Below are 27,188 nucleotides of genomic sequence, written 5' to 3' on the forward strand. Positions count from 1 at the left end.
TAAATGTTTTTGCAATAATTTCAAAGCATGGAAAGAAGGAAAACCAGCTACACAGGGCCAGTGGAAGGATAGGGAAAAGAAAACAAAACAAATCAAAACTTTAAGCAGCTGGTATACTTTAGTTAATTTTCCTAAATGCCACTGTGAAACAAGGCCACCTCAGTTTATACTGCCTGAAACTAAAACACACATTACTTGGCCAAATGCTTGGCTAAATGCTTGTTTTTACCATGAATAGCTCCCATATTGTTCAGCGTATCACCTTCTGGATTCCCTTTTTTTTTTTTTTCTCCTTCAAATGGCCAAAGCCACAATTAGAGGGAACAGTTCCAATGTCAAATTCTTAGCAGTTCCCTCATCCTTCCAAATTCTGGGAAAGATCATAGGTCTTGCAAGTATGTGCCCAACCCTCTTCCTCCCCAGCATCAATAAACAACTTGGTCTGTCTCTTAGGGAAAAGCTGCATTTTGCCATACAGATGATTCACTAAGTAGCCTGGAACAGACAACCCAACTATCAAATATTCAGTATCAATGCCCTCTTTACCCAAATGTGGAGGGCACTCTATTTTTGCCCCTTTCTTTCGACTCTTTTCCCTTTAAGATGCTGGCAACAGCTGAGGGACATATGACCTATTGACCTGGCAGGGGATAATAAAGTGACAGTTTACATTGTCTTAAAATTATTAACCAGGTTCAGCAAAACAGCTAAGGCCAATACATAAACCACTGATTACTACAATAGTCTGTTTCTTGGAATGTGATTAAACTTCAGCATGGGTTCAATTGAGAGCTAAAGCCTAGAACAGTACCTGGGTCATGCAAAGTACTTAACAAATATTGGCTGAATGGTTGGTTGGATATGTATGCAATGGGTGATTGGATGGGTACATGGTAGATGGACAGAAGGAGGGGGACATGTGTAACATGGTCGTGCACACACGTGCACATACACATACACACTCTCTCTCTCTCTCTCACACACACACACACAATGCAGAGGGCCCGAACAACAGTAATGTGGTCAGACTCCATTTCAGGCCCCTTTTAGTTCAAATTTGCTATCATGCTGCTTCTCAAGATCACCAAATTTGTTCCAACATTAGGGAATTTGTAATTGCTGTTCCCTCTCCTGGAATGCTCTTCCCCCAGATCTAAGCAGGGCTCGCTCTCTCATTTCAGTCAGGTCTCTGCTCAGATGTCATCTCCTCAAAGCTGCCTTTTCTGATGCCACCTAAAATAGCAGGCCCCTGCCCACCCTCACTCCTCAACCCCTTACTCTGTCCTTATTATACTCCGTATCTATTTTATTATTTAATATTTGTCTTCTCCACTAAAATATAATCTCCAGGAGGAAAGGACTTGGTCATATTCACCACTGTACCCTCAGCAAACCAAACTGGTGCCTGAAACAGAATTATATGCTCAATTAATATGTTAAATGAATTATTCCCTGCAGATTGTTTTACAAATCTATCATCTCATCTCCTGGGAAGTTTCATCCATACCAGGGACCTCTTGATTAGCTGTTCCTCAAATGTACTATGCACTGAGCACTCTGCTCAAGACGCTTCCCTTGCCTTCGATGCCTTGCACCTTCTGAAAACTCCACATCTTTTAATCATCAAGGACCAGCTCAAAATAGCACTTCCTTTTCTACCCTTACTCCATAGGAAAACCTTATTGCCTCCTGATCTGTATTCTCCCTGGTTCTTCATACACAGCACAACTGAACCATGTGGCGCTTTATATTAGTTACTTGTTTATGCGTGTACCTCCCACCACTTAGCAGAACATGAGCTGCTTAAGGTATCCATTGGCATGGGCTGTAATCGGCCGGCATAAATAAAGCCAATCTTCTCTGGACACGAGAAAAAGAGAGGAAAAAAGTGAAAAAAAAAAACAGAAAAATTGAGTGCCCACAGAAGGTGTCAGCCAAGGTGATGCATAATCTCATTTTATCTTAAATATTGTAAAATGCAAGTATCATTGTTCCCATTTTAAAGGTAAAGAACCTGAGGCTCAAAACAAGTAATTAACCTTCCAAAGGTCACATGGTAAAATTGAGATTACAACCTAGGACTTCCTTTCTCTATTCCTAGAGAAAAGGAAAGGGATGGTGAGTCCATACTTCCTTCCTGTGCCACCAGGAGCAGGATGCAAGGGACAATACGCTCAACTTTTAATGGGAAACCCTGGGTTTTACTCCTACTAAAGTTAGTCGTTGCTAGCTTTGTGAGCTTACTGGGGTAAACCATATAACCTCCCTAAACCAGTTTCCTTATTTATATAAAACAGTGGGTACCGCCTGCCCCACGTAAATCACACGTTTATTTGGAGGCCAACTTCAGTAGGACACGGGAAAGTGATTAGTAAACTATACAGCTCTACCTTAGTTCTCCAGAGGGGAAAATCAAGCTTGGGTCCACATCACAGAAGACTCTAGAGCCCCTTGCCTCATAATTTCAGAGGCCATTAAGGTTTAGTGTTATCAGTTTCCTCCCCACTCAGGGATCCCTTAGTCTCAATCACCACACATTTCTATTGCTTTGGAGACTCCTACTAAAGCAGCCACGAACTTCTCCTCGTCTCCTTTCCTTACCTATCTTTAAAAACTAGACATATATATAACTGATTTGTTGTGACAGAATTCCCTGAATTAAAAAAAAAAATCAATCAACAAAATTAATTTCTCAAAATGTTTCAAATGTGTATGCAAAAGCACATAAGAAAAATTACTTTGTAAATGCCTACTACAGAATTAAACATTAGCAGAGATGTCTTTTTCAACCAAAACATTTAACGAATAGAACTAATCTGAAATTATTTAACTCAACTCTGTAGCCAACTCCTTAGCTTCAAAGACAAGGAACAGAGCAGGGTCTAAATTTTGGGTGTGTAGAAAACCACACTAACAATCGTCTTCAAACCACCAGTTATTTGAAACAGCTGCAAACATGTTGCCTTAGAAAAACAGACTGGGATTTAGGGGCTTACAAGGTGATAGCAATTTAGTTAACCATTCAAAAGGAAATTTCTATTCAACCCACTAAATCCCTAATATTTCTCCTTCAGGAGGGAAAAGAGGGACATATTAGTTCATGAGTTTATTTTGTGTACTCGAAATAGAGATATTCTGGTCCTCTAAATGGCAGATGTTGTGATCGTACATATTTAAAACATTTTAGGACACATAGTTCAAAAAAGGGAACGCAACAAACCTACAAAGTATACAACAGGGCAAGATCCCACTGTATTCGACACTAAACAGACCACATCTCCAATATTTTCTTTATGTTCTAGGAGTCATACTCTAAGAGAAACATTGATCACAATGGGGCACAGCCAAAGATCACTGGCCAGATTTTAACTCATCATAAGAGAGAAAACATCCAACTTAAACAAAAAAGGAATGAACATTTGATGGCATACAATCAGGGAGAACTTTCCATTAGTTCCTTCTTTAGGAACACCATTCTTGAGCCAGCCCAGATGGCTTAGTTGTTAAAGTTGGGTGCCCTCTGCTTCGGCGGCCGGGTTCACTTCCTGGGTGCACAACTACACGACTTGTCTGTCAGTGGCCATGCTGTGGTGGCAGCTCACACAGAACTAGAAGGACTTATCACTAGAATATACAACTACGTACTGGGACTTGGGGCAGGGGGCGGGGGGTGGCAGAGGAAGACTGGCAACAGATGTTAACTGACGGTGAATCTTTCCCAGAAAAAAAACACCATTCTTAAATAAGGTTAGTGAATCAATGGTTTTCATTCAAACATTAAACAAACACTTCTAACACTATTATTCCCAGTCAGTACCTAAACAGGAGGAATATTCAAAGTCTGTCCTCAAAGAGGCCACAGTCTACTCTGGTTACACTCCATCTGATCATCTCATCTGTCTCATTATAAAATGCAGCAATTGCATCAACATTCCTATCACCACCCCCCCCCATCACCTCCCCATGAACAACTCCCGTCATCACAGGCAGCCCACTGTATGTTTGAACTAACATAAACATAGGTTCTGTCTCATTTACCAACTGAGTTATTTACTCCAGCTGTGCGACTTTGGAGCACACTGTAACAAGGGGTTGAACTAGATGATCTCTAATATCTGACATTCTTGGTCTTATTATTGTAGTTCTTAGAACATTTGCTCTAAAACTGTGTCTTTCTATAACTACACTCAGGTTCTACCTCTGCCCTCTGACATCACACAGGAAAAAAAAACACAAAAAAAACAGCACTTCAAAAATCTCAAAAAGAATACTCCCTCAATTCAAATACACTTGCTGGGATATCTAATGCACTGAACAAAATTTTAAATTAAAGCGTGAGGTGTGAATATTATTTCCTTACTTAGGAAGAAAAAAATATGAAAGGGGACACTCATGAAAACAGATTTTCCCAAAACCCTTGCCTTAATAAGCAATTTCCTGTTTGAGTAAATGTACTGTTAAACATACAGGACCTTATCTAGAGACTGGCTATAAAGTCCTACTATATTAAGTGTATGGTCCAAAACAGGGGAAGAGGTAATCCCCGCTCAAGGAAAGATCTAACCCAACTATAGCTAGTTATTCTTACTAGAGATTTGCTATGTAAACTGAACCCTCCCCGAATCCTCAATTCCTTCTACCCTGCTTCTCTAATTAGTAGGCTTCATTCTTCCTGGTTCCCAATGAAAAGGGAAATACCATGACAAGAAAGAGACCAACTCTGGACATAGGAAGGCAATGCTCATTTCATCCCAAACACTGGACTCAACAGGGAGCGCTCCCTGTCATTAACCTCCCATGCCTCCAGAATCCCAAGGTGTCCTGGCTCCCATGCTATCCTTAGCTGCTAACTGCCCAAGCTGTTGCACAGGAGCATGCAAATTTTTCCCCAATGGCTGCCCTTTGTCCACAATGCCTGCAATTCTCACCAGCCCTCTCAACCACAGCTTCATGGGATCCAAACTTTCACGCCCAGTAACATTTCACTACGAACACAGCAAATGATGGCCTTGACTCACGAGGTTCCACCACGTTTCTGCTCTGGGCCTCCGCCCTTTAGGCTGGGACTGCTTGGGGGCACCAAAGGGAAGCTGGCTTTGTAGTCAGCAGCTGCACCTTCGGAAATTCTATTTAGTAAAAATTTCTGAAAACTGCCTGTATCCTAGGCTGGTCTGGCATTGGGCATGGTTTCTAGTTGCTCCCTGAGGACAGATCCATGACAATGAGAGAAAAATAATAGCAGGGGCAGTAACAGTATCTAGGAAAAAGGGGGCAAGTGAGGGGAAGGTGGCAGTTGTGTCTCGCTGAGCACGCTGTTTTGCCCCAGGGGTACACTCTCCCTACTTTAAACCTGGCTGCAGTTGGCCTCGCCAACATTAACTGTGTTCCTATAATCAAGAATCGGCAATGCAGAGTGAATAAACCAACCCAAAGCAGAGTTGGGGACTGGGTCTAACTCTGACACCATCTGTTGACTCTGGTCAAATCATTTGCTTTTTCTTCATCTGTAAATTAAATAGCATGGACCCATGCCTATTTTTCTAAATGCAGTGAAGATAAATGAAAAAATGCTCCATAAATCTAAGGTGATATTGCCATCACACAATATTTTTTTTCCTAGTCCTTCCTTCCTTCCATTCATTCGATAAGGCATGCACTCAAGCACCTACTCAGCACCTGATAGACATGTGGCAGACACTGTACTGTGTGCTGGTGGCACCAACATGAATGAGACATGGGCCATAAATCAAGGCTCCATGAGAGCCTAAATGGGGCTAGTAACTAAGAAAGCAATTAGAGGATGGTGTGGTAGGAACAGACGGTGTGGTAAGAACAGGGAGAGAGGGATACACAAGACGCTCTGTGAAGAAGAAGGCAAGAAACCCAGATCAGGTGGACGAACTGACGAGCGAACTCTTACAGAGGAAGAACCATGGGGCCGGCCCAGTGGCACAGCAGTTAAGTGCGCATATTCTGCTTCGGTGGCCCAGGGTTTGCCAGTTCGGATCTCGGGTGTGGACATGGCACCGCTTGGCACGCCATGCTGTGGTAGGCGTCCCACATATAAAGTAGAGGAAGATGGGCACGGATGTTAGCTCAGGGCCAGTCTTCCTCAGCGAAAAGAGGAGGATTGGCAGATGTTAGCTCAGGGCTAGTCTTCCTCAAAAACAAACAAACAAAAAACAAAAAAAGAAGAAGAACCACCTGAGCTGAGTGGGAAGCAAGATGCACACGGCCATGCCATCTTGCAACTGGCTAATACACACACACCGGTGCAAATCTTTTATTTGCCCAATAATTACAATTCAGCAGCTTTTCTGTAAACATGTCAACGTGATATGTGTGCACTGGAATGTTTCACTTCTATCAATGAAGCATTATGTCTAATGCTGCAGATACCCTGCCTATTCTGAGTCAGGAATTCTTTATAAATCAGGGAAATGCCTTAGAAATGACAGAAACTCTCTTATGTTGGACCTATAACTTCTTTTAGGTAGAGCAGTCCCTATTATCTTATTTTACTCTTTGAAACTATCTTATGTTACGAAGCACAAAAGTAGGTTTAATATTTGACTAGGATCATGAAATTGTATCTAAGACTAATTTGGAGATATGAAAACTCACATTGCCAGTTAATTTTCTAATTAGAACAAAATTTACTTTTTAAACCACACCATCAAACTCAAATTAGGATCATTCATATTTGCATTTCTAAGCCTAGTGACCAAAGACCCTCTATCTCTGCTTTGCTGTTCTGTCCTCTTTTTTTTGTTTTTTTGGTGAGGAAGATCGGCCCTGAGCTACTATCTGTTGCCAATCTTCCTCTTTTTTTTTTTTCCTCCCCAAAGCCCCAGCACATAGTTGTATATCCTAGTTGTAGGTCCTTCGAGTTCTTCTATGTGGGATGCCACCACAGCACGGCTTAATGAGCAGTGCAGAGGTCCATGACTAGGACCCGAACCAGCAAACCCTGGGCCACTAAAGTGGAGCACCCAAACTTAACCACTTGGCCATGGGGCAGGCCCCTGATTTCTTTTTAAAAGTCAAAGGTGGATATTCCTAAATTTTCTTGCTTTTATAATTAAGCATTTGGTTAAAAGAATAACAAGTCTAAAAAAATCTTTAAACATATGCTTCCTACATGTTTAACTTTTCCTAGGAAATCACTGCTAACTAATTAAAAAGATACATATTGGGGGCTAGCCTGGTGTGCAGTGGTTAAGTTTGCACATTTACGCTTCAGCAGCATGGGGTTTGCTGGTTTGGATCCTGGGTGTGGACCTGCACACCACTTGTCAAGTCATGCTGTGGCAGGCGTCCCACATATAAAGTAGAGGAAGATTGGTGCAGATGTTGGCTCAGGGCCAGTCTTCCTCAGCAAAAAGAGGAGGATTGGCGGCAGATGTTAGCTCAGGGCTAATCTTCCCCCAAAAAAAGATACATATTACCATGATTAGTTTTTTAGTCACATTTACAATAAGGACTTCCAGGATTAAAAATACTAGAGGAACTATAATTAACATTTTACATAAAAATTTATCCATTTTTTTCTTTGTGATATTTCAATGAATATCTGTATTTATTTTTTTAAAAACAGTAATTTTAATAATCACTACATTAGCAGTTCCTTTGAGTGGGTTATTTCTTGCATAAAATCTGAATTTCTACTTCAATAAATAGGTCATGTGGCCTTTAGTATATTTTTCCTATAAAATGTGTTTTTTTCTATGAAGTTTTACCTTCTAAAATACTCTCCTCCAGAGCTGTATTTCGCCAGAGGGCTTCTCCATCTATCTGTGTTTGGTCTCATCTTCAATTCTTTGTTTTCTTCACTCCAGTAATTTTGGCATTCCTTTGATCTCTGTCATCTCTGCTACAAATGTTCTCTCCTAACTCTATATAGATGTTTTAGTTTGTTTTTCTCGACAGCATGACTCCTTCAATAAAATAGGCAGGTGGTATTAAAGAGATTAATATGCTTCATTAAAAGAAAGAAACTACAGGGCACCAGCCCGGAGGCCTAGTGGTTAAGCTCACATGCTCCATTTCAGCATGTTTGGATCCTGAGTGCAGACCTACACACTGCTCATCAAGCCATGCTGTGGCAGCATCCCACATAAAAAGTAGAGGAAGACTGGCACAGATGTTAGCTCAGCAACAATCTTCCTCAAGCAAAAAGAGAAGACTGACAACAAATGGTAGCTCAGGGCCAATCTTCCTCACCAAAAAAACCCCCCAAAACAAGAAACAACAGTTTAAAAACACAGGCACAAAAAAGTAACTAACCAATACTTTCAATTATCTGAATACTACAAAGCAACTGACAATGCAGTAAACAACATCCACGCTATCTTAGCAACGAAGTAAAAACATCTTTCAAGAAACCATAGGTCAGCTTTCATTACTGAGACGCACTTCAACACACAGCCAGCTAAACTGACACATCTTCTCAGTTCAAATGTGGTATCTACACAGCAAGTTGGTCTGCGTGGCTACTGATATAAGATGTAATCTACACTAATCTATTCCAAGCAAGATTCACACATATTTTTGAGGTGATACATCCTTTAAAAGAAAATTCTGGTGTTTTGAAGAAATGTTATTTATTTCACTTTAATGTAATCATGATAATTCAACCCGGACACTTTACTTGCTTGATGCTTCTTTCTTTTGATATTTTTTTCTGCTTGAGTTTATAGTGTTTTAAAATTCACAAACAACTTCAAATATTTATGAACTAGTATCAGGGTGGTATTTTACTCTGAAAAAATTTCAAGCCAACAGGAACACTGTAGGTTTCCTATTTCCATTGAGAGAGAAATACTAATTTCAGAGAGAAACAGATTTCATTCTCTCACACAGACACACAGATACACGTTAAAGTTACGAAACTACCGTCACTAGAACACACGCTTTGGTTGTTTATCCAAGAATGGTAATGAGATACAATGATCTGCCTTCTTTAGCCAAGTCCTCCCTTGTAATAATAGCATCCATTTATTTAACAGCTAACCAACATTTGGAGTACTATGTTTATTCAAGGGGTTTTTCCCTTTGCAAACCTAACGGGCCCATACAAGAATAAAATCCATAATCAGGCTCTTATTGATTCCATGCTCTACGCAACTGAGATAGGCAGTGCAAACAACTGAAGTATTGTTATAGGACAGATAATCAACAACGTGGTTAACGGAAATGAACAGCGGGACTCTCCTTAGTGCCAAATGCAGTCAATTGAAGTAGTCACCTTCAACAGCCCAAGAAAGAAAGTTGATTCCCAATTATCGCACAGTGAGGATTATCTGAGCAAATAGTACCTTCAACTTCTTATTGACATAATTAAACCGAACGAGAGATTTATTCTTTTGGTAACATTTCATTTTCTCTAGCATATATCATTTAGATATAATCAAACAAGAAATGTTTTAAAACCACAACACTTAAAAGATTCTTAAGATGCAAAGTAAAGAAAGGTGTACTTCAAGTTTATACAGAGAGAAACCAACGTAATGCATTTTGGGGGAACCCTCTAAGTACCAAACGTCATGCTGGACACCAGAGTATACAGTATACAAAGATGAACACAACTTGGTTCTTGCCCTCAGGGAGAGTGTCTTCCAGTTGAGCTTGCTGATTCCCCACTCTATTTGCCACAGAAAAACACCATCTATTCAAAAACTTGACTGAAACTTTATCCCCTGTGTGAATTCTTCCTTGGTTTGCCTGTCCTCTGTGACCCCACGGAACAAAGATTAGCATTTATCACATTCGCTCATTCATCAAGCAATTGTTAGGGACCTTCTTACTAAGCGCCAGGCATGATGGTCATCAGTGCAGAGACTCTAAAGCTAAACAGGACAGAAACTACCTCTTGGGAAGATGACAGTACAACTCTAACAAGTTAGCTTAGCACCCACTGCATATGGCAGAGCTCCCTTAGAAACACTGGCTTAGGCATGTTCATATCACCAGCCCCTGACATACTGTAGGAGCTAAATATGTTAATTCGGTACCTGATGAAAAGATCTTCAGATGGAAAATCACAAGACCGTGTTTTGACCACAGTAAGTCCCTGTGACACTCTGGGTCTCACTTTCTTCATCAAACCATGAGGTGGCTATCACTGCCCCATGTGATCTCAGGTTCTACTAGTCTATGAGAGGATACTCTGATTTCAAGTGAGAGGGGTAAATATATTTAACAACCTCAGGATGTGCTTTAAACAATTTTAAACCCATCTAAACTATGATTAGTTCAATGACTAGGCCTAGGCTGAAATCACATCTTGAAACATTATTGTAACCATTATTGTGGAATTTACTTTCTGATTTTGATATATTGAGTTCTTTTCTTGTCTCTCCTTACCCGTAGATGTATAATTTGGGTCTGCTGTATTCTTTCAAAGGAAGAATTGGCAGGGTGGTTGCTGTTACTTAGGATAAGTGTATAATCTCTTTGACTTTCTCTTGTTGGGCAAACTGCCCAGCGAATATCAATTTTTTTAGAGCTACAAATATGGTTTTAATAGATTCACAGATTTCAAATTATTAGAATTCAGAGCACGTCTCTCCCAGGGTGAGCAGATAATTCACAACAATCCATGCAGATGCAAAGGAGATGACAATGGATCAATCTGTATGTGAATAAGTTGACACAGTGGTTTACTGCTCCTCCTAGCTCTACAAACCTCCCCCACCCCCCAACACACACTGTCTTCCTATGAAGAAAAATGCCTCAGCCTATGGGAGTTCAAATTAGTCATAATACCCACTTTAGGGACTGAGGAAGACTTACTGTAAATCAGCCACTCAGAAACCACATTTGACATATTTTGGTTATAATGTAACTATAGCTGCATAATATTGTACCTATTGATTGGAGCTTGGGATTATAATGGAAAGCAATTGCCATACGTTGAAAGTGATCAACCACAGATAGAAAATTATTCCTGAAGAGCCCACAAAGGGAATCATTTTTCTTATAATCTAAAACTCCTTTTCCCCTAGATGATATATTTTATCACACCCCTAAGGCTGTATTTTGCCCTAAAGGTGCTAAGGTATCTTAACCTCAAATCACCCAATTTTTCAACTCCCTCAAACCAAAAGAAAGCTCTAGCAGAGTAAACTAAATTCTTTCTCTATTGAAATAGTACTGTGTGTTCCAAGTTGGAGCAAAGCAGAAGAACGTCTCACTGGATAACAACCCCAGTTTATTGAGGATGTAATAACAGCTATAAATTCATATTAGAATCTTCCTCTGTTGTTTTCTGTCCCTGTCCTTTACTTTTAAAAAATATAATAGCTTATGGAGGGAATTGTTGGATGTCAGATATCATGCGACGCATTTTGTCTGCAAGGCGTCCCTTCCATCTATCTGTACAAAGAGAGAATTTGTTCTTCTCTACCACCCTTAAAGTGCCATTCCTATAAGCAGTATGTATTTCTGTAAAAACAGGAACATGCAGGAAGGAAAGAAATCAGATACCACAGAGAAATAATTAAGATCAGTTCATCCCACTTAAAAGAAGTCAAGGGTGTTAGAGACTTGAACTGCCACTTGGAGTCAATGCTAGGACACTTTGCATGACCCGCGATAGTTGTTAACCTTATAATTTTTAGACCATGACTCCAATAAAAAGAAGTAACTACAATGAACAGAACACATAAAGTAACTGCCTAACAACTGCTTTTGTTAGAAGTTGGTTTCTGAAACAGATTCTTCTGTCACATAAGTACTGAAGACATGCATAATGTTTCGATCCCACTGGGGGCTACTTTTTAGTTTTTCCTTACACTCTTCTCTAAATCTTCGCTAATCTATCCAATGTCACGGTTTAATAGAAGCATTAACTATATCTATTGGGGTTCCTGGGTCCATTTGGAAAAACGCAGTGAGGATTTGGGTCTACGTTTGAAGATCTTAACGAGCCAAATCACCCTGTGGCAGAATTCTGCTAAACAACTCTGTTTTTAAGAAGAATATTAAGAGTAGCTGCACAGTTGACAACTTTCCTCCCATTCTCAAAATCAAGGATATGGGATATAATTGGGGCAAGGCCTATAAATGTTTTGTGCTTCAATGTGGATAAAGCAACAGACCTGTGTCCATGAAAGGGAAACGCATTACCTATTCCAGATGACTCTGGTCCTGACGGTGAATGGCCTATTGCCAAGTGGTATGCTAAAATTATTGAGGAAAATGGCAATAGTCCTCTTAAATAACAAGGTGGGGGTAAAGGCACACCTGAACTCACCTGAGAAGCACACTACCACAAATGAGGCATTCAGAACAGCAAGTACTCCAGAGCACTCCAGGCTTTTAGACCCACACAAAAAACAAAGTATCGGTTCCTAGAGTGGGCTCTTCCTCTGCACTACTAAAAATCCTGTTTCACCTCTTCTCGAGCCACATTAACCAACTTCCCCATTTACAGCTAAGTAGTGTCTTACTCTGAGTTTGCCCCATGTATCTCGGGCTTCCTGACAACCTGGAAGAAGACGCTTATGCTCAAGTCAGAAGTGTGGGGAGTTAATGCTCATGCTCAGAGAACCACAATGATCAACTGAGAATGAGACCCAGTGGGTCAACATTTCCCCCATTCTATGTTTGGGGGAGACATTTTCATGAGATGCCTAAGAAGGCCTCAGTGAGAATGAACACCATTAGTAGTAGTACTAATCAGCTCAATAATTCATCTTTGTATTGGCCTCCCTTGGTCCTCCATTCCTGCTCTGAGATCTACTCAAATGAAGTACCTTTATACAAGTCACTGTCTCAGGATCTGTCTGCCGGAGGACCTAGGGTTAAGTCAGCTCCCCAAAAGACATCCTAAAATGTACAGATGAAATAATATCTGACTGTATCAAAATGAAGAGATCAGATAGAGACATAACTCACAGTAAAAAGGAAAAGATACATGATAAAAGGAGAGAAACCAGGAAAGCATAGGATGGATAGAGCTACATTTTTCCATCCAAAAGAATAATCAGCCCATGGAGAAGTCACACTCATCAGAAAAATTCCGAGGGGTGCAACTCGTAGCCCTTTACTTTTACCACCAGTGCTTCTACTTGACAGAGGGCCAGACTATACCCCAGAGCTTCTCATTGGCTCTGGTCACATGTATCACTCCCAACTAGAAACAAGACACGTAGTCTCATACTGTCTTCTCAGCTCTTTGAAACCCGCTTCCTATAAGAACTGAGAAGTAGGCTCTAGTAAGCAAGCAGAGGAGAGCAGTCAGCCCACTGTTAGTCACTCCTTCAACTCACAAGTCATCCTATCTCACCATATGCCTGGCTTGTCAGCACCCTGATTTCAATTCTGGTTTGACAAGTATTGTCCTGAAAGGCTTCCAGGAAACAGACCCAAATTCCATCAAATAAATCTGCATAGTTCAACAGAGATTGAAAATCCAAGTTGCATAATCCAGAAAAGAGCCAAGTGCAACAGTGAAAATGTATCCTTACACGTATTGTGAGGTTGTCTTACGCCACAGTTTCTCTCATTAAGAAAACCCTAAACAAATCATTCACGGGTGATTGGTCTGAAATATTTTAGTGGTTACTGATTCACAAAACCACAGAAATAATACACATTCTGCCAACAGCCAGGGACGTTGCTATGGCATCATAGATAATCATGGTGGAGACAGGAAGATCTGTGGCACTCCTATGAAGATGAGACAAAAGCCCTTAAAATAATCTATCCAACTATCTGATTTGTCAATTTGGAAACATTTAATATCAACACAGGCGAGTAAAGAAGGAAAAAATCCTAACTGTTCAGGCCAAAATGAAATCACAATTAAGATTTTAAGTTACACATTCATAATTGCCCTGTGCATAATCCTAAAAGGACATTGTTCTGAATCCATTTTCTAGATGAGATTAAGTAGGAACAACAAAACACCAGTCATCAGGCTCCATTCATAAAAGCAAATCAAGAGGGAATTACCTGTGACTTTTTTTTTCTACAATTTATTAGTTAAATTTTTGGATACCACTGTCATATTCTGTTAAAGAATAAGAGAATGTCATGGAGTCGTGAAGCAACCTGAGAGCAAGATCAATAAAATGCACATCTCTGATTTAATTTCTCAAAAGCAAAGTTTTCATTTGAGGACTTAAGGAAACCAGCTTCATGGAGTCAGGGGGATGGGGATGAGGAAAGTAAGCAAATAAGAGAAAAACACCAAGCAAAAGTTCTGAATCAAATTCTAAATAATGACATTAAAAATTTCCTTTGCACTGGGATTCCTAATTGTTTTTTGTTTTTTTATTTTTTCATAAGTGTTTCTGCTTTCTGCTCTCTAGCTGACAGGAGTGCTTGCTTTCCATTCCATACAAAAAGATAATGAATGTTCCTTGCATGCGTAAGACATGAACTTACATAACTAATAGTTATAAATAAAATTCTTTTGCAGATCAAAGAAAAAAAGAACTTTGTTTAGTCAAGAAATTCCTAATGGCTTCATTTATAAGTAAAACTTTCTCTTTATTTGAGACCCAGTAGCACAGCAGAGTACAGCTGGAAGACAGCAGGTAGCGCTCATAACGAATTTTGCAGTTTTGAGAAAATCCTATCTGAAGTCAGTTTCTTCTTCTGGGGTCAGCAGATGAGTGGTTCAAAAAGAAGAAACTACCCCAGGGAGCATCATGAGGTGCGAAAAACAACAAAAACCCACACAACTGGAGGGTTCGGGGAGGAACATTCCTGCTAATTAAACTTTCCAGTTCTTATGGTCCTCTACATACACAAATCCCAGTCAAGAAAGGCGTGCAGGATCAGGCCTGTACCAAGAAGAAGTCTACCATCATCACATTAATTCTATTATTACTTCATAATGCTAACCAGCCAAGTTTACACAGAAGAGATTAAATAGCAAGATAATCTTATAAACAATGCTCATTTCATCAGTTTGATTTATATCAGTGACTGTTCTTCTAATTAATTTATACATCCACATGCTTTAATTTACACAGACAGACACCTACACTGGGGTAGGATAGCTATTTTTTTAATGTCTTGAACTTTGAGACAGGTTCATGTTTAGACTTCCCAATGTTGCTGTTTCAGTTCCCCCACGCTTCCAAACTGAAGTGACTGTTAAAATACTTTGCATTAAAGTCGAAGCACGCAGAAAGAAAATATTTTACCAAACTCAATACCTATCTCCCCCTGGCAATATTTATATGTTTAATTTTAGTTGGTGTAGCTTTACTCAACAACCAGATCTGTCCACTCCAAAGCTGGCCATCTATCTCTTCTAACTAATAAGCCCCTCAAAGTCTTTTCGATATATAAGTTCATCTTGTTATAGCATCTATCTTAAATTCCTATATTAGTCTTAATGCAGTTTCTAGTGACTTAGAGGCGGGGAAAGCCGCTAACTGAAAAAATATATATCATTTCTACTAACATCGGGGGCTTGGATAAAATTTTTAAAGTACCCTCTCCAGGATGCTGGTTTACAACAGCAGGTACCACCAGTCAACAGTTAGAAATGGGAAAATTCCAGAGAGCGAGGAAAATTCAACTCATCCCAATTCCGGAAGCAGAAAGATCAAAACAACATCTCTGAATCCAGACCCTTTACAATAAGCTATCAGTGACATCATGCTAATGCTAGCACTCTTTGAAACCCTTAAAAAATAACAACATAAAGGAATAGCCTGATGTCACTATTATTCCAGTTTAGTCGTTTTACAACTTCCACGGATAGTTTCAGTGTGGGGATGAGGATGTCTGTTTACTTATTTAATCAGGCAGGCAAAAAGGTTTTTACTTGTCTTTGATATAAAACTTTTATTTATATATTTGATCAATGTTTATTTGTAGGACCTTAATACAATAACAGATGTCAGCTACACTATCTGTTTTTGATTATAAACTCCTAGAGGGCAGAGACCCTGTCTATTCAGCTCACTTTTTATAGGATGCAAACACAGTACCATACCCAAAAAGGCACTTAAAGATGGTTTTTATAATAACAATGGATCAAGGGGACCACGTCTGCTTCTATGCTCCATGAAACTCCACTGGCATGTATTGAACATTAAAGAGTAACACTTTTATATTCTTGGGTAACTCCATTCTTCAGATGTCTGTAATGGCACTTTTCTTTTGAAACAGGGATTATTTAGATGGAACTATTTCCACCTCTTAAGGTTCAAGAGTCAGCTTTTGTCCAACACCTAAATTCTATACTAACTGACACTAGAAGATGAAAGAAAAAAGAGCCAGCCCCAAACATTCCATTTCTTAACATCAAGTTAGCACACTTCCCGCATCAGGCAGAAGGATCTGTTTTCGTGGGGGAAGCTGCCAAGACCCCAACCCTGGGACCTAAAACTGCAGCCTCCTTGCGTTCGTCATGTTCACTCGGATCACACAGAACAAGGCACACGGGGTTAAATAATTTCCTGTGATGAGAAAAAACTTAGAACACTGCTACACGATACTTACAAACTCTAAAGGAAGAAAAACCAGTAAACAATATCTTAAAGGCTCTGTTCTGACACATCAGAAATGGAGAAATTTTACTAACTATGTAATTTTGGGTGAGTCTTTTAAAATTTCTGGGCCTTGATTTCCAAATCTGTGAAATGAAGACATTAGATTGTACAACTTCAGATCATTTCCAGATTGAAAAAGATAATTTCCAGATTGAAACATGGAAAAGCAATACTGAGTCCTAAAGACTCTTCCACACAAACTGCGATTCCTCTATCTCCCCAAACAAAAGGTTTCTTCTGTCTTTTGCCCGTGGAGGTAAGGGGACTACATGTTCTCAATGTAAATTATTCATTAGGACTAACTCCCACAAAATATTCGAACAGAACGTCACTAGCTATTCTTGTAAACACAAAAAAATAGGGATTTATATGCAATGAGATATATGTTGTATGTATATACAAAATCCATACACATGTGCACACTCCCACATAAACACACAACTCTCTCTATTCAAGCCAAGAATTAAAATACTTCCTGCTTTCCTATCTTTTCTTCCTCCTTGTACGAAGCTGCTACTTAGAAACTTACATGAAGTAAAAATAAGCGTCTTCTTTAACATTTCTTATCCTAATACTGACAGTTTCCAACATGAAACAGCTTATGTTAAGTTGATCATCTGAAATCTAGATAACATTCTCTGAAACGGTAGTATTGAGAGAGAATGCAGAATATAGTTAAGTTCTCAGGTCATTCAACCAAGGTTTATTTAATCTAAAATGTACCTGAAATATAGAACTCCAGATATAGAATCTATGTTAATGATCCTTAAGCAGAGAGTAACAGTAACAGTAACAACAGCAGGAGAAGAATAAAGAAGGTCCTAAAATATGTAGGGGCACCCACTTCACACTCCACTAAAATAAAAAAAGGAGGGAAAAAATCTTCAGTTCATGAAACTTTTTATCTGTATTTCCTAAGACACTTTCAAAAGAAAACTTCAAGCAACTACTGAGTATACAAGTACACTATCATTTTCTTATTTGTTTTGAGAAACAAATAAATGCACTACAGAATGCAGTGATTTCTTCCAAGAAAAGAAGAAAAACGTTAAGTATCTTGTTCAAAAGTTCCTATGTTCATCTTGGATTTCTTATTCTTGGGGAAAAACATCATAAAACTGCTTAAAGGTGAATAATATTTAAATAGTCAACATATGTGAAATTTTCAGCAAAAAAATTTTCCTGATTTCTATCTGCTCAGCCAACAGAAGCGAGTAAAATGCATTTATATAATAAGAATGCATTCACCATTAGTTATGTGCTAGGCATAGTGCCTTACACATAGATTATCTCCTTATCCCGTTCAACAATGCCAAGAAGATAGATGTGAAGAACTCAAGTCTTCCTATTCTGTTTATTCAATTAAAACAAAATTCAAAGATCAAAACACACAGAAGCAATACTCTAACTATTGGCTACTCTCTTAGGAAACTCAAGCGCTTCAGTTTGAGTGTCTTCCTCCTATGTCAGTGTAAGAAGGAAGATGGTAACTGGGAGCCACAAATTTCTGGCTTCCTTCAAAACAATCCCATTTAAGAGTCCAAGGAAAGGGATAATTTAGTGAGTACTCTGCATTCCTTTTAAAAAAAACTAATCAAAGTTCATTCATATTCCTTAAAAAAAAAAAATCCACCAATGGTCACACAAGTTCGTATAAAATGCAACCTAAATTTTATAAGTTTAAAATTTAAGTAACTGCGGATACTAATCTTTTAACTAGTAGCAGGAAAACCAAGAAATAAAAACACAATTGCAGTTTAACACTACAGAAGATGGAGAATGAGAACAGGTTGTAAAGAGAATTGAATATAAAAGGAAGAGAATAAAGGAAAAGAGAAAATGGAGAAGGAAAAAGAGAAGAAAAAAAGGAGATTCACAACAGGGAAAAGAGAAATGAGCGAGAGAGGAGACTGACAGAGCAAAGAGAGAGAAGACGCTGGCAGGAAAATGGCTCTTAGCCAAGACTTGCTGGAGCCCTGGACCATCGCCTCTATCTGACAGCGGGATTACCTCTCCGATGGTTTTTAAAAATGCTTTCTGTATCTAAATGGTCTCGTTTTATTTTTCGAATTCCCATGTTTATTTTGAAATGAAAGTTCAAGTTTGAAAACTTTGCTTATGTGTAAAGGAGTGACTTTTATTTTAGAAACGCATGTTGGAACCTTCACATCACTGCTCAGTTTAGTGCTTAAAACCTCAGAGATACCCCAACATTCCAAACTTGACAGTCTTTCCTTTGGAAAGAAATGAGGGCTGCCTCTTGTCACCGGGCCTGAAAATTACATTTCAAATTGGTCTTCACGATTGTGCAAAGCCTAAAAATAGGTTCATTTGCTTGAGGAGTAATCTATCACCAAAGATAATTGTTTTTATTCTCAAGAAAACAATGTAGTTGTGTCCAAAGTGTCAGAAACTCTCAAAGGGACATCCAAAGTTGATCATCAGAGAGCCTGATGTACGTATGGACATCATCTGTACATCAGGAGTATGTCTGTATACTCCAGCCTGGGGTACGCATGCAGAGCAATGGCACGGAACATTGTACTCAAAGCCAGACTCTATAGAAAGGTAAGCTGTGCATCAATCAATTCAGCATGGCTTAGCAGGCTAAGAACCCCACCCACCCACCCTGCCTTAACGGGATGGCTTGTTTCTTTCTACCCATCCACCTACCCATCCTCTCTGTGCTCCAATATACCACTGGTCCTTACAATATCCCTCAATACCGTAGGAATGCTTTTATATAAAAATTCATTAGATAATGTACCACTTTCAATATATCGATCCTACAAACTCTAACTCTGTGAAGTGGTTCAACACGATATCATCACTACACAGCAACTTGTTTCATTTACAGTATGTTTCACTTCTACTCATGAGCTAATATAATTCAATTTTTTTTTAACTGCACACAGGCTGCTAGACACATGTGCATGGCAAATGGAATCTGAACTTAGCTTAACAGCCTCATTTATTCCTGATGGTTTAAATTATTTCATCACAATTAATGACACCCCCTCAGCTTCCTGTGCAGCGCTGCCAGATGTTCAGAGACCACAAAGCCACTCTCTTCTTTGACGGCTGGTGACAAGTCGTCCTCTGAAGGACGTTCCCTAGGTACATGGGCCGGATGACACCTCCATTGCTTAGCACCTCTCTGCCTCCCAGAGTAACCATGTTGAGGAAAAAGCAGGAAGGCACGAGAAACCAGCAAACGCATTAGCGAGGGCAAATTATGTGAAGTGATCTAAACTCCGAGGAGCTTGGCTCCTGCCACAGGAGTTCTACCCTTGCTGTTTGATGAAAGAACTCTGCGCCTCCATCTTCCTAGCCACTGGCAACCGCTGAGTGCCTAGCATGGCGTCAGGCCTCAGGGAATGTCAAAGAACAATGAAAATATAAATTTCTCCACAGGGATACTTATTGGTTTTGGTAATTTTGTTTTGGAGGGGGTGTTGTTTAAATTTACCATCTTCATCATGATCAGCGTCTTGTTTCTGAGAGGGACCAGTTTGAACAACTTATCATTGTCTACATCTTCCACTACGATTAAACCTCCTATGCTATTCAACAGACACTTCCAATAGAAACACACAACATTTTGGCAACTTGTGCTAAACGGTTTCCCCGTTTTTCCTTTGTAAGGTTTACTGAGATATAATATAATTGATACAGAAAAAGCTGCACACATTTCATATATACGTCACGATGAGTTTGCTCTACCTCTTTTTCTTAGGCTTGGTAGGATTTATTCTTTTCAGGGGCTGCTGGTTTTTTGTTTTTGTTCTTGTGAGGTTTTGTCTGCTGTTATTTTGTTAATTTTTTTTTAAAGAACACACTGAAAAACAGACTTCACACTTTTCCTATTTTGATTCTAATAGGAGCAAAGCCATTTACTTTTTTCCTTGACAACAAAAAACAATTTTTCTAAGCACAAAATTCAGAAACAGTAATTATCTTACGTGCATCGTTTGAATTTCTCACAAAAATATAAATCTGTATAATTACAGGTAGCTAAGAGGGTGGCAGAAATAGTAAACACACTACCACTTTTACAGTAAGAACCCCATACTACAGCTCTAATTTGGAAAACATTTCCATCAACTAGAGAACATGTGGCAGACATTTTATGGATTATTTTTTAAATGTTTAAAAAAAAAAAAAAGAAAAAAAAAGGCTGATCTTATTCAGGGAATAAGGGGCCTTTTCGTTTGCCAAAAACTGTAATAGGAAAACTGAAAGGCCACCTGTGTCAGCCCACCCTATAGTAGGAACACAAGCTATAAGAGCATTTTGAAAAATATTTTTAAACTGAGATGAGAAAAAGAAATCAATATCAATACAGATTCCAAGCAGATGCAAAAGGCTTCTGTGCATGTGAGCGATTATGTGTGTGGCCTACACAGGCTAATTTCAGATGCCTCCAAAACTCAGCGTACTTTCTCTTTTATAAGCTATTTGGGATTAAAACTAGGAGCTCATTCATATTAACTTTGACAATGGACACAAATACCGGGTAAGTTAACCAAGCCAATCCAGTTGGATTTTTGCCTTCATGGATGACTTTTTTAAGCTTAAATGACCACTGAATTTTACCAGACATGCTACACTTAATATTTTGACAGTTATTTATTAAAATTACTTTCCTAGGAAGTCTATGAAACCAACAGTCTAGTTTTTATCAGATTTGAGGAGATCAGAAAGAAGTCGTGATGATGGCATACTCACAGCCAGCAGACAACAATAGGAAACTCTTAGCACTCCCAGAGTTGCATCAAATTTTCCATGGACCGAAACTCAAATGAAATAGTTCAATTACAGAGAGGTAGATAAGTAAAATAAACAACTAATTTCATACAGTGAAGTTGGGGGAGAGTCATATGGACCTCATTCTGTTGTCTCCAAACACTTTATCGGAGGGGAAAAAGGAGCTGAATAAACTTTAAACTCTCATGTAGGGATGGATTGCTTGTGTGTCCCTGGCAGATGTGGAAAGGAGATGAAATGGGCAAGGGAGAATCAAATATCCCATCACTGCAGGTTTGTGGAGGGAGAGCGCATTGCAAAGATCTCACATCTGGCAATCATTTGTCAATAGCTGGAAAGAGAACGGCAGGAAACTTTCTGGCTCTTGGAGAAGATGAAAAGACAAAAACCATGTGTCTCACACACACACACACACACACACACACACACACACACACATACTCTCACTCTGCAATGGTACAATGACTACTACACTTATTCTCCACCCTCCTTCCCCCCGCCCAAATTTAATGATCTTCAGATATACTCTACTCCACGGTCAAAAACATGCAGTCACTTGCCTTGTTAAAGCTGCAGTGTATGTACCTTTTTCAAATAAACCCCAGGGCTGATGTGAGAAAATCAAAATCAGTCAAGCATAGACCGCCTGGTACTTTGGGCAGGAATCCTTGTGGTTTAGTCAATAAACAGAATCTGAATGAAAGACACCACAGTAACTAGACAGTAAGGTTTTGAACAGTTCTGAACCTGAAGGGGGTTGGGGAAGGCGGGTACACTAGTGACCACGGACATAAGGTTACCGGTCCACTGAGATTGCTCACTCTACCTGTGACGTGACTGTGTTTAGCATAAGGTCATGTGCTGTTTCTAACATGTACTCAAAAAAAGAGTGAACTTATATCTGAGGGATGTTGTGAATGAATGAACGTGAATGAATTTGGGGAGGGAACAGTTTAAATAATTATACCTATTTAACAGGGTGGGAAAGGGAAACCTCAGATTCTGTTTAGTCCATACTGGTGATAACACAGAAAATCTGCCAGCTTCATTATGAGTCCATAACAATGACCAGCTTTGCCCCAGTAGGTTTTCCATGTAATAAAAAGTTTTCAAGACAACCCACACAAAATTAATTAACTTCTCCAAAATTGTAGGAATTTAAATCTGTTCATGGTGATCGATAGACTTTAATGGGCAGGTTTTGGTTCATCCTTATGCTGCATTTAACTAGCAGCAGCCGCCGAGCTTGTCCCTGTGATTCCATAAGTGAATGCTGCAGGTTGTTTAATAACCTGGCAAATTCACAGTAGCTTGTCAAATTATTACAGGAACAGTGTCATCACTAAACAAGCCTGATCACGGTTAATTACAATGCAGACTAGAGAGCAGCCACAATTGTTCATTAATTACAGGAAGCACCTCATTTAAATTTTATGGAAATTTACACTTGCACCCCGGTATGTCTGGAAAAAAAAAAAGTGATCCTTCACGCATTCACAGAAGAAAGGAGTCTGTGGTTTATGAAACATCACAGTCAATTGTGTCTAATCTGGTACTGAAATATTGGTTCATTATTTACTCTAATTTCCTAAGCACTTTAGTGGTGAAAAATACCAAGTCAACCCCACATCTTGAATTCCCAACCAAGAAAGGAACTGTGCTGGGCTAACTGTAACAGCTTAATACATGAGGAGGCACAATTAGAGTCCGAAAGTAACTTTTCTCTGAGTAAAAATAAAATATTTAACAGCAATTAAGGGAGGTCTAAACTAGAATAGTGATTTCCCATAAAATTACATAAGAGCAAAATTTTTTGCTACTATACACCAATTACCCTAAAAAAAAAAAAAAAAGTACACAGCTTCATACCCACTTCAAAAGCCACTGAGGAAAATCAACAAAGTTAGACAGGGAATCAACGCGTTGATTTCTAGCCATTTTTTCTACATCAAGCATATTAACACAAAAAGACAGCAGCTGCCCTGCAAAAGTCAAGTCAGGCATAGACTTCAAGGATTTAAGGATGACAGTCATTCAAAACCAAAGATATATTCATGAAAGAGTGTCGGGGATCTTGGGAATATTAAATGATAAAGTTGCTAAACTATTTGAAATTTTAGTGATAAAAGGAGAGGGTTAAAAGGAAGCAGGTAAGAAGAGGAAGTGGGCTCCACCAGTTATGAGAACTCACGTCAGCTAAAATACAAAAGTAAACCAGGTATGGGCGCTGTGAGTCTAATGAAAATCCTCCGTAAGAAAGGATATAAACAAACCATTGCTCCTAAATCGAGGTGCACAAGAGGTCACTCTCAGAATCAAGAGGCCAAACAGCAAATCCTCTAGTGGTTAGAATGCCTGGCTCTGGGGGAAAGCCTGAGATCCAAGCAGGGAAAGTAGATGACTCTGGCAAGTCCTATAGTGAGTTCCCTGGAGTGTAGAGTTGGACTGAAAAATAAGAAATGGCTCATTCTCTAGGAAAAAAAAAAGGACCAGAATACACATGCCATGGCAAGAATGAAAGGACTCTAAGCTAAAAACTACTCCTGGAATTGTTAGCTGGTGAAGAACATATGAAGTGTCAAGTTTTTTACAACTGACATAATATGGATACGCACCAGATATTATTAAAATGTATGGAACCCATATTTAGAAAGAAAGAGGGGGAAAAAGAGAGAAGGAGATGGTTCAAGGGGGTCCCAGTTAATTTACCAATTCACCATAGTCGACTATCTTTTAACGGATTCAACTTTTCCACTCAGTCCGCCAAAATGGTGTTACAAGACAAGAAATCCAATAAAATAAGCACTTTCATTTCTTTGCCCAGCAACTTGGTTTTCTTTGCAAGGCCCATGCTGAATTGTTAACTTCACAATCTAACTACCTCCAACTAGGGTTTCACTAAAACAAGTAAATATACATCTTCTTCCTTGGTATGCCAAAATAATGTGCTCCATTGGTCTCTTTCAGTTTTATATCACACACTCACATCTGCAAAACCCATTGATCTCTGTGCTATAACTCCAGATTCAAAAACAGATTATCCAACAACCACCCATGACAGACCATTCCAGGTGATGTGTTTGAAGAACATCACTCGTCCTACCCAAAGAGGTCAAGGGTCAGACTATTCTCCATGTCTTCCATCACTCTGCACTTATGTGTCACACACAAGCTGTTAGCTTTCTAAATCTGGGAAATACATGATCATGTCTCATATGTGTCACACCTGCTTTTCTGTTGTATCATAGCCATACACCACCCAGACAGTACCGGCTTGTGGCACAGCAGAGCTCAGGTGGTCTTCCCTAGGCCAAGAGCAGGTGTGCAAGAGATGTGTACCCTTCAGTACCATAAAAACTAAAACCTCCTCCTACCGCCACTTTCACCTTCACTCTCGCTGTGAAGGAGTCAATTTTTAAAATTATTCTCTTTCCTCATGTGGGGTGACTAAATAAGTAAAAGTGTTTTTAAAACCAAGTTCACTATGCTCATCCCATAAGTCTGAAAATTTAGAAAATGATGCCAAGTGGAGGCCCTAAAAACATAGTATGACTTTGCTCATGCTAGGAGATGCTATCCATGTTGAAACTTCAGCCTGTATCTTTGCATCACTGGAACACATATTCCTTAGACATTAAAAGGTACATGGAAGTGGAGACTTGTCTTTGGCCAAGACGTCATATTTATATTTTTAATTTACAGTACACCAAACTGCTTCTAATGCCTCAAGACCACACAAAATGAACAGAATTTCAAGTCAATACTTCCATGAAAAATGTACTTTGCTAATAAATTTAATGTTATACCACAGGACATATCTCCCAATCCGTGAAGAGGGGAGACACTTATCATTAAGTCCTATTTTTCTAATACAGAGCCCAGCTGAATGGCTTCTGTTCTCCTGAGCTGGGAGACCATCATTGTGCAGGAAGCATGACTTGTTCACCCTGTATCCCAGTGCCTAGCACAGTACTTAGCACATGACAGATGATTTCAAATGATGAAAGCTAATATTTACTCAGTGCCTGTTACATGCCAGGCACTGTGCTAACTGCCAGATAGACATCACATTTAATCCTCATAATCACCTTGTGTGATAAATCTCCATTTTATAGACGAGAACACTAAAGCTTAGTTAGGTTCGGTGACTTGCCAAAGGTCTCACAACAACTTGCTTCGTCAACCTAGGCGGCCAGCCTTCAGAAACCCCGTTCTTGTCCACCGCAGTATATGCTATTTCTTGAATGCATAAATGAATGGTCTCCAGTTACAGACAACTAATCCTGAAAAGGACTTTTTGCTGCACATATGCTACTTTGGTCCCTCTTTTATACCTGTCTCAATGGTAGTCTGTCTCCTCATGGCATTGATGTATCTGTATGGCTTTCAGGGACCACTGTTTCTGTCACACCACCCCCAACTGATAAAACAATAAGACTCCAACCTGGACTTCCAGCCTCTGGTCTGGCTCCTCCAGGTTTGGGCAAAAGTCTGCACCCAGCACTCTGCCAGCACATGCCACTGGAACCTGGGGGAATACGGCCGAGTTAGAAGCTGGCTGTGGAGGCTACTGAGAACCACACACAAACACCCCTGACCCAGGCAGAAGCAGGGACACCCCAACTGCAGCTCTCGAACAGCTCATCATGGCTTCCCAGGTTTTTGACACTTTGTAGGTCAAATATATAGTAAATATCCTACATCCCAGTTTATTAATGACCAGAAGGTAAATCCCAAAAAGGAAAAGATCCAGATGAATTTTATTCCCCCTTGCATCCGCAGCATGGACCAGTACGTAGGCACTTAATAAATATCTGTGGACAGAAAGAGGAGAGAAGAAGGAAGGTAAAAAGGAAGGAAAAGAAGAAATGAGTGTAGGGAAAAAGAAACAGACTTTCTGTCTGATGTCAGTGATATTTTTTCCTCTATCTTTTAATTTGTTTATGTGGGAATTAAGAAAATTGCTCTCTATAATACCTAAAGTTCCTTTGCACTCTTAACACACCTGTTCAAATTTCTTTTTCCTGTTCCTGGTATAAGTTAGCACAGGCAGACTTTATTTATCAATATTTATTCTTTATTTGCTTACTATCTTTAAATTACACTTAAGAGGTTTACTTGATGTCTGTTCTAATAATAAAAATGATAACAAAACAGCTACAATTTAGTGAATGTTTCTCTATATCTAGAATTCCACCCTGAAAGCCACTAAGATTCCCTTTCAAAATTAAGTTTTCCAATATAATTAGTCAATCTCATCCTGAAATACTGCCTACTGTCACTTGTTTACTTCATTTTAAAATTTTTAAGACAAAATAATTTAGATTCCAACTAAACCTGTTTTTTTCTTTTTAAAAAAATTTCTCTAAATCACTACTTAGTATTTCCAAACACATACTATCTTCATTAATCATCTATCTATATGTACTGAATCTCAATCCATCAATTGGCTTCACCTCACCTGTCTTCTTTCCCAGTCAAAGCCCTCCTTTGGTGCTTTGTTTTGTTCTATTCTTTAATTCCAATTAGGATCATCTGTGCCAATCAATTTTCTTTCTTCAGAGATCAGTTTTCAGCCAAGCATGCTGCCATAGAAGGCATTTCTTTCTTTCTTTTGACCCACAAATCAGATCACTTCTCCAAATTTAAACAATTTTCAATAAGCTCCACTTTGCAAATTCACTAGTGAACATCACTAATTTTTTATAAAAGCACTCAGTCAACTCTTCACACATTTTTAGTTTCAACTCTCCCGTTCTTTTCAAGTCTCTTCTTCTTCCTTCCTGCCTATCTACATAAGGTGAAATGGACAGATTGTCATCTGTCTTTGAACTTAACCAGTCTTTACCCACAAATTTCACCAGCGGAGCCCAAGAGGGGAAGGAGAGGGATGTCACAATT

At 39.2% G+C, this 27,188-nt stretch overlaps 1 protein-coding gene across 17 annotated transcripts in view; it reads right to left on the minus strand.

Annotated features, from left to right (window-relative positions):
* The window catches only part of BNC2 (basonuclin zinc finger protein 2), a 416,788-nt gene that overhangs the window by 222,068 nt on the left and 167,532 nt on the right, over positions 1 to 27,188 (minus strand). For 10 of the 17 annotated variants that reach the window (XM_070589725.1, XM_070589739.1, XM_070589737.1 and 7 more), the window contains one exon: positions 25,732 to 25,815. The exons of the other annotated variants lie outside the window; for them this stretch is intronic. In XM_070589725.1, the coding sequence (XP_070445826.1) occupies positions 25,732 to 25,815 (84 nt within the window). The remainder of the gene's footprint in view (positions 1 to 25,731; positions 25,816 to 27,188) is intronic. 17 annotated transcript variants of the gene reach the window in all.

Source organism: Equus przewalskii, chromosome 22, assembly GCF_037783145.1.
Source record: "Equus przewalskii isolate Varuska chromosome 22, EquPr2, whole genome shotgun sequence".
NCBI lineage: Eukaryota > Metazoa > Chordata > Mammalia > Perissodactyla > Equidae > Equus > Equus przewalskii.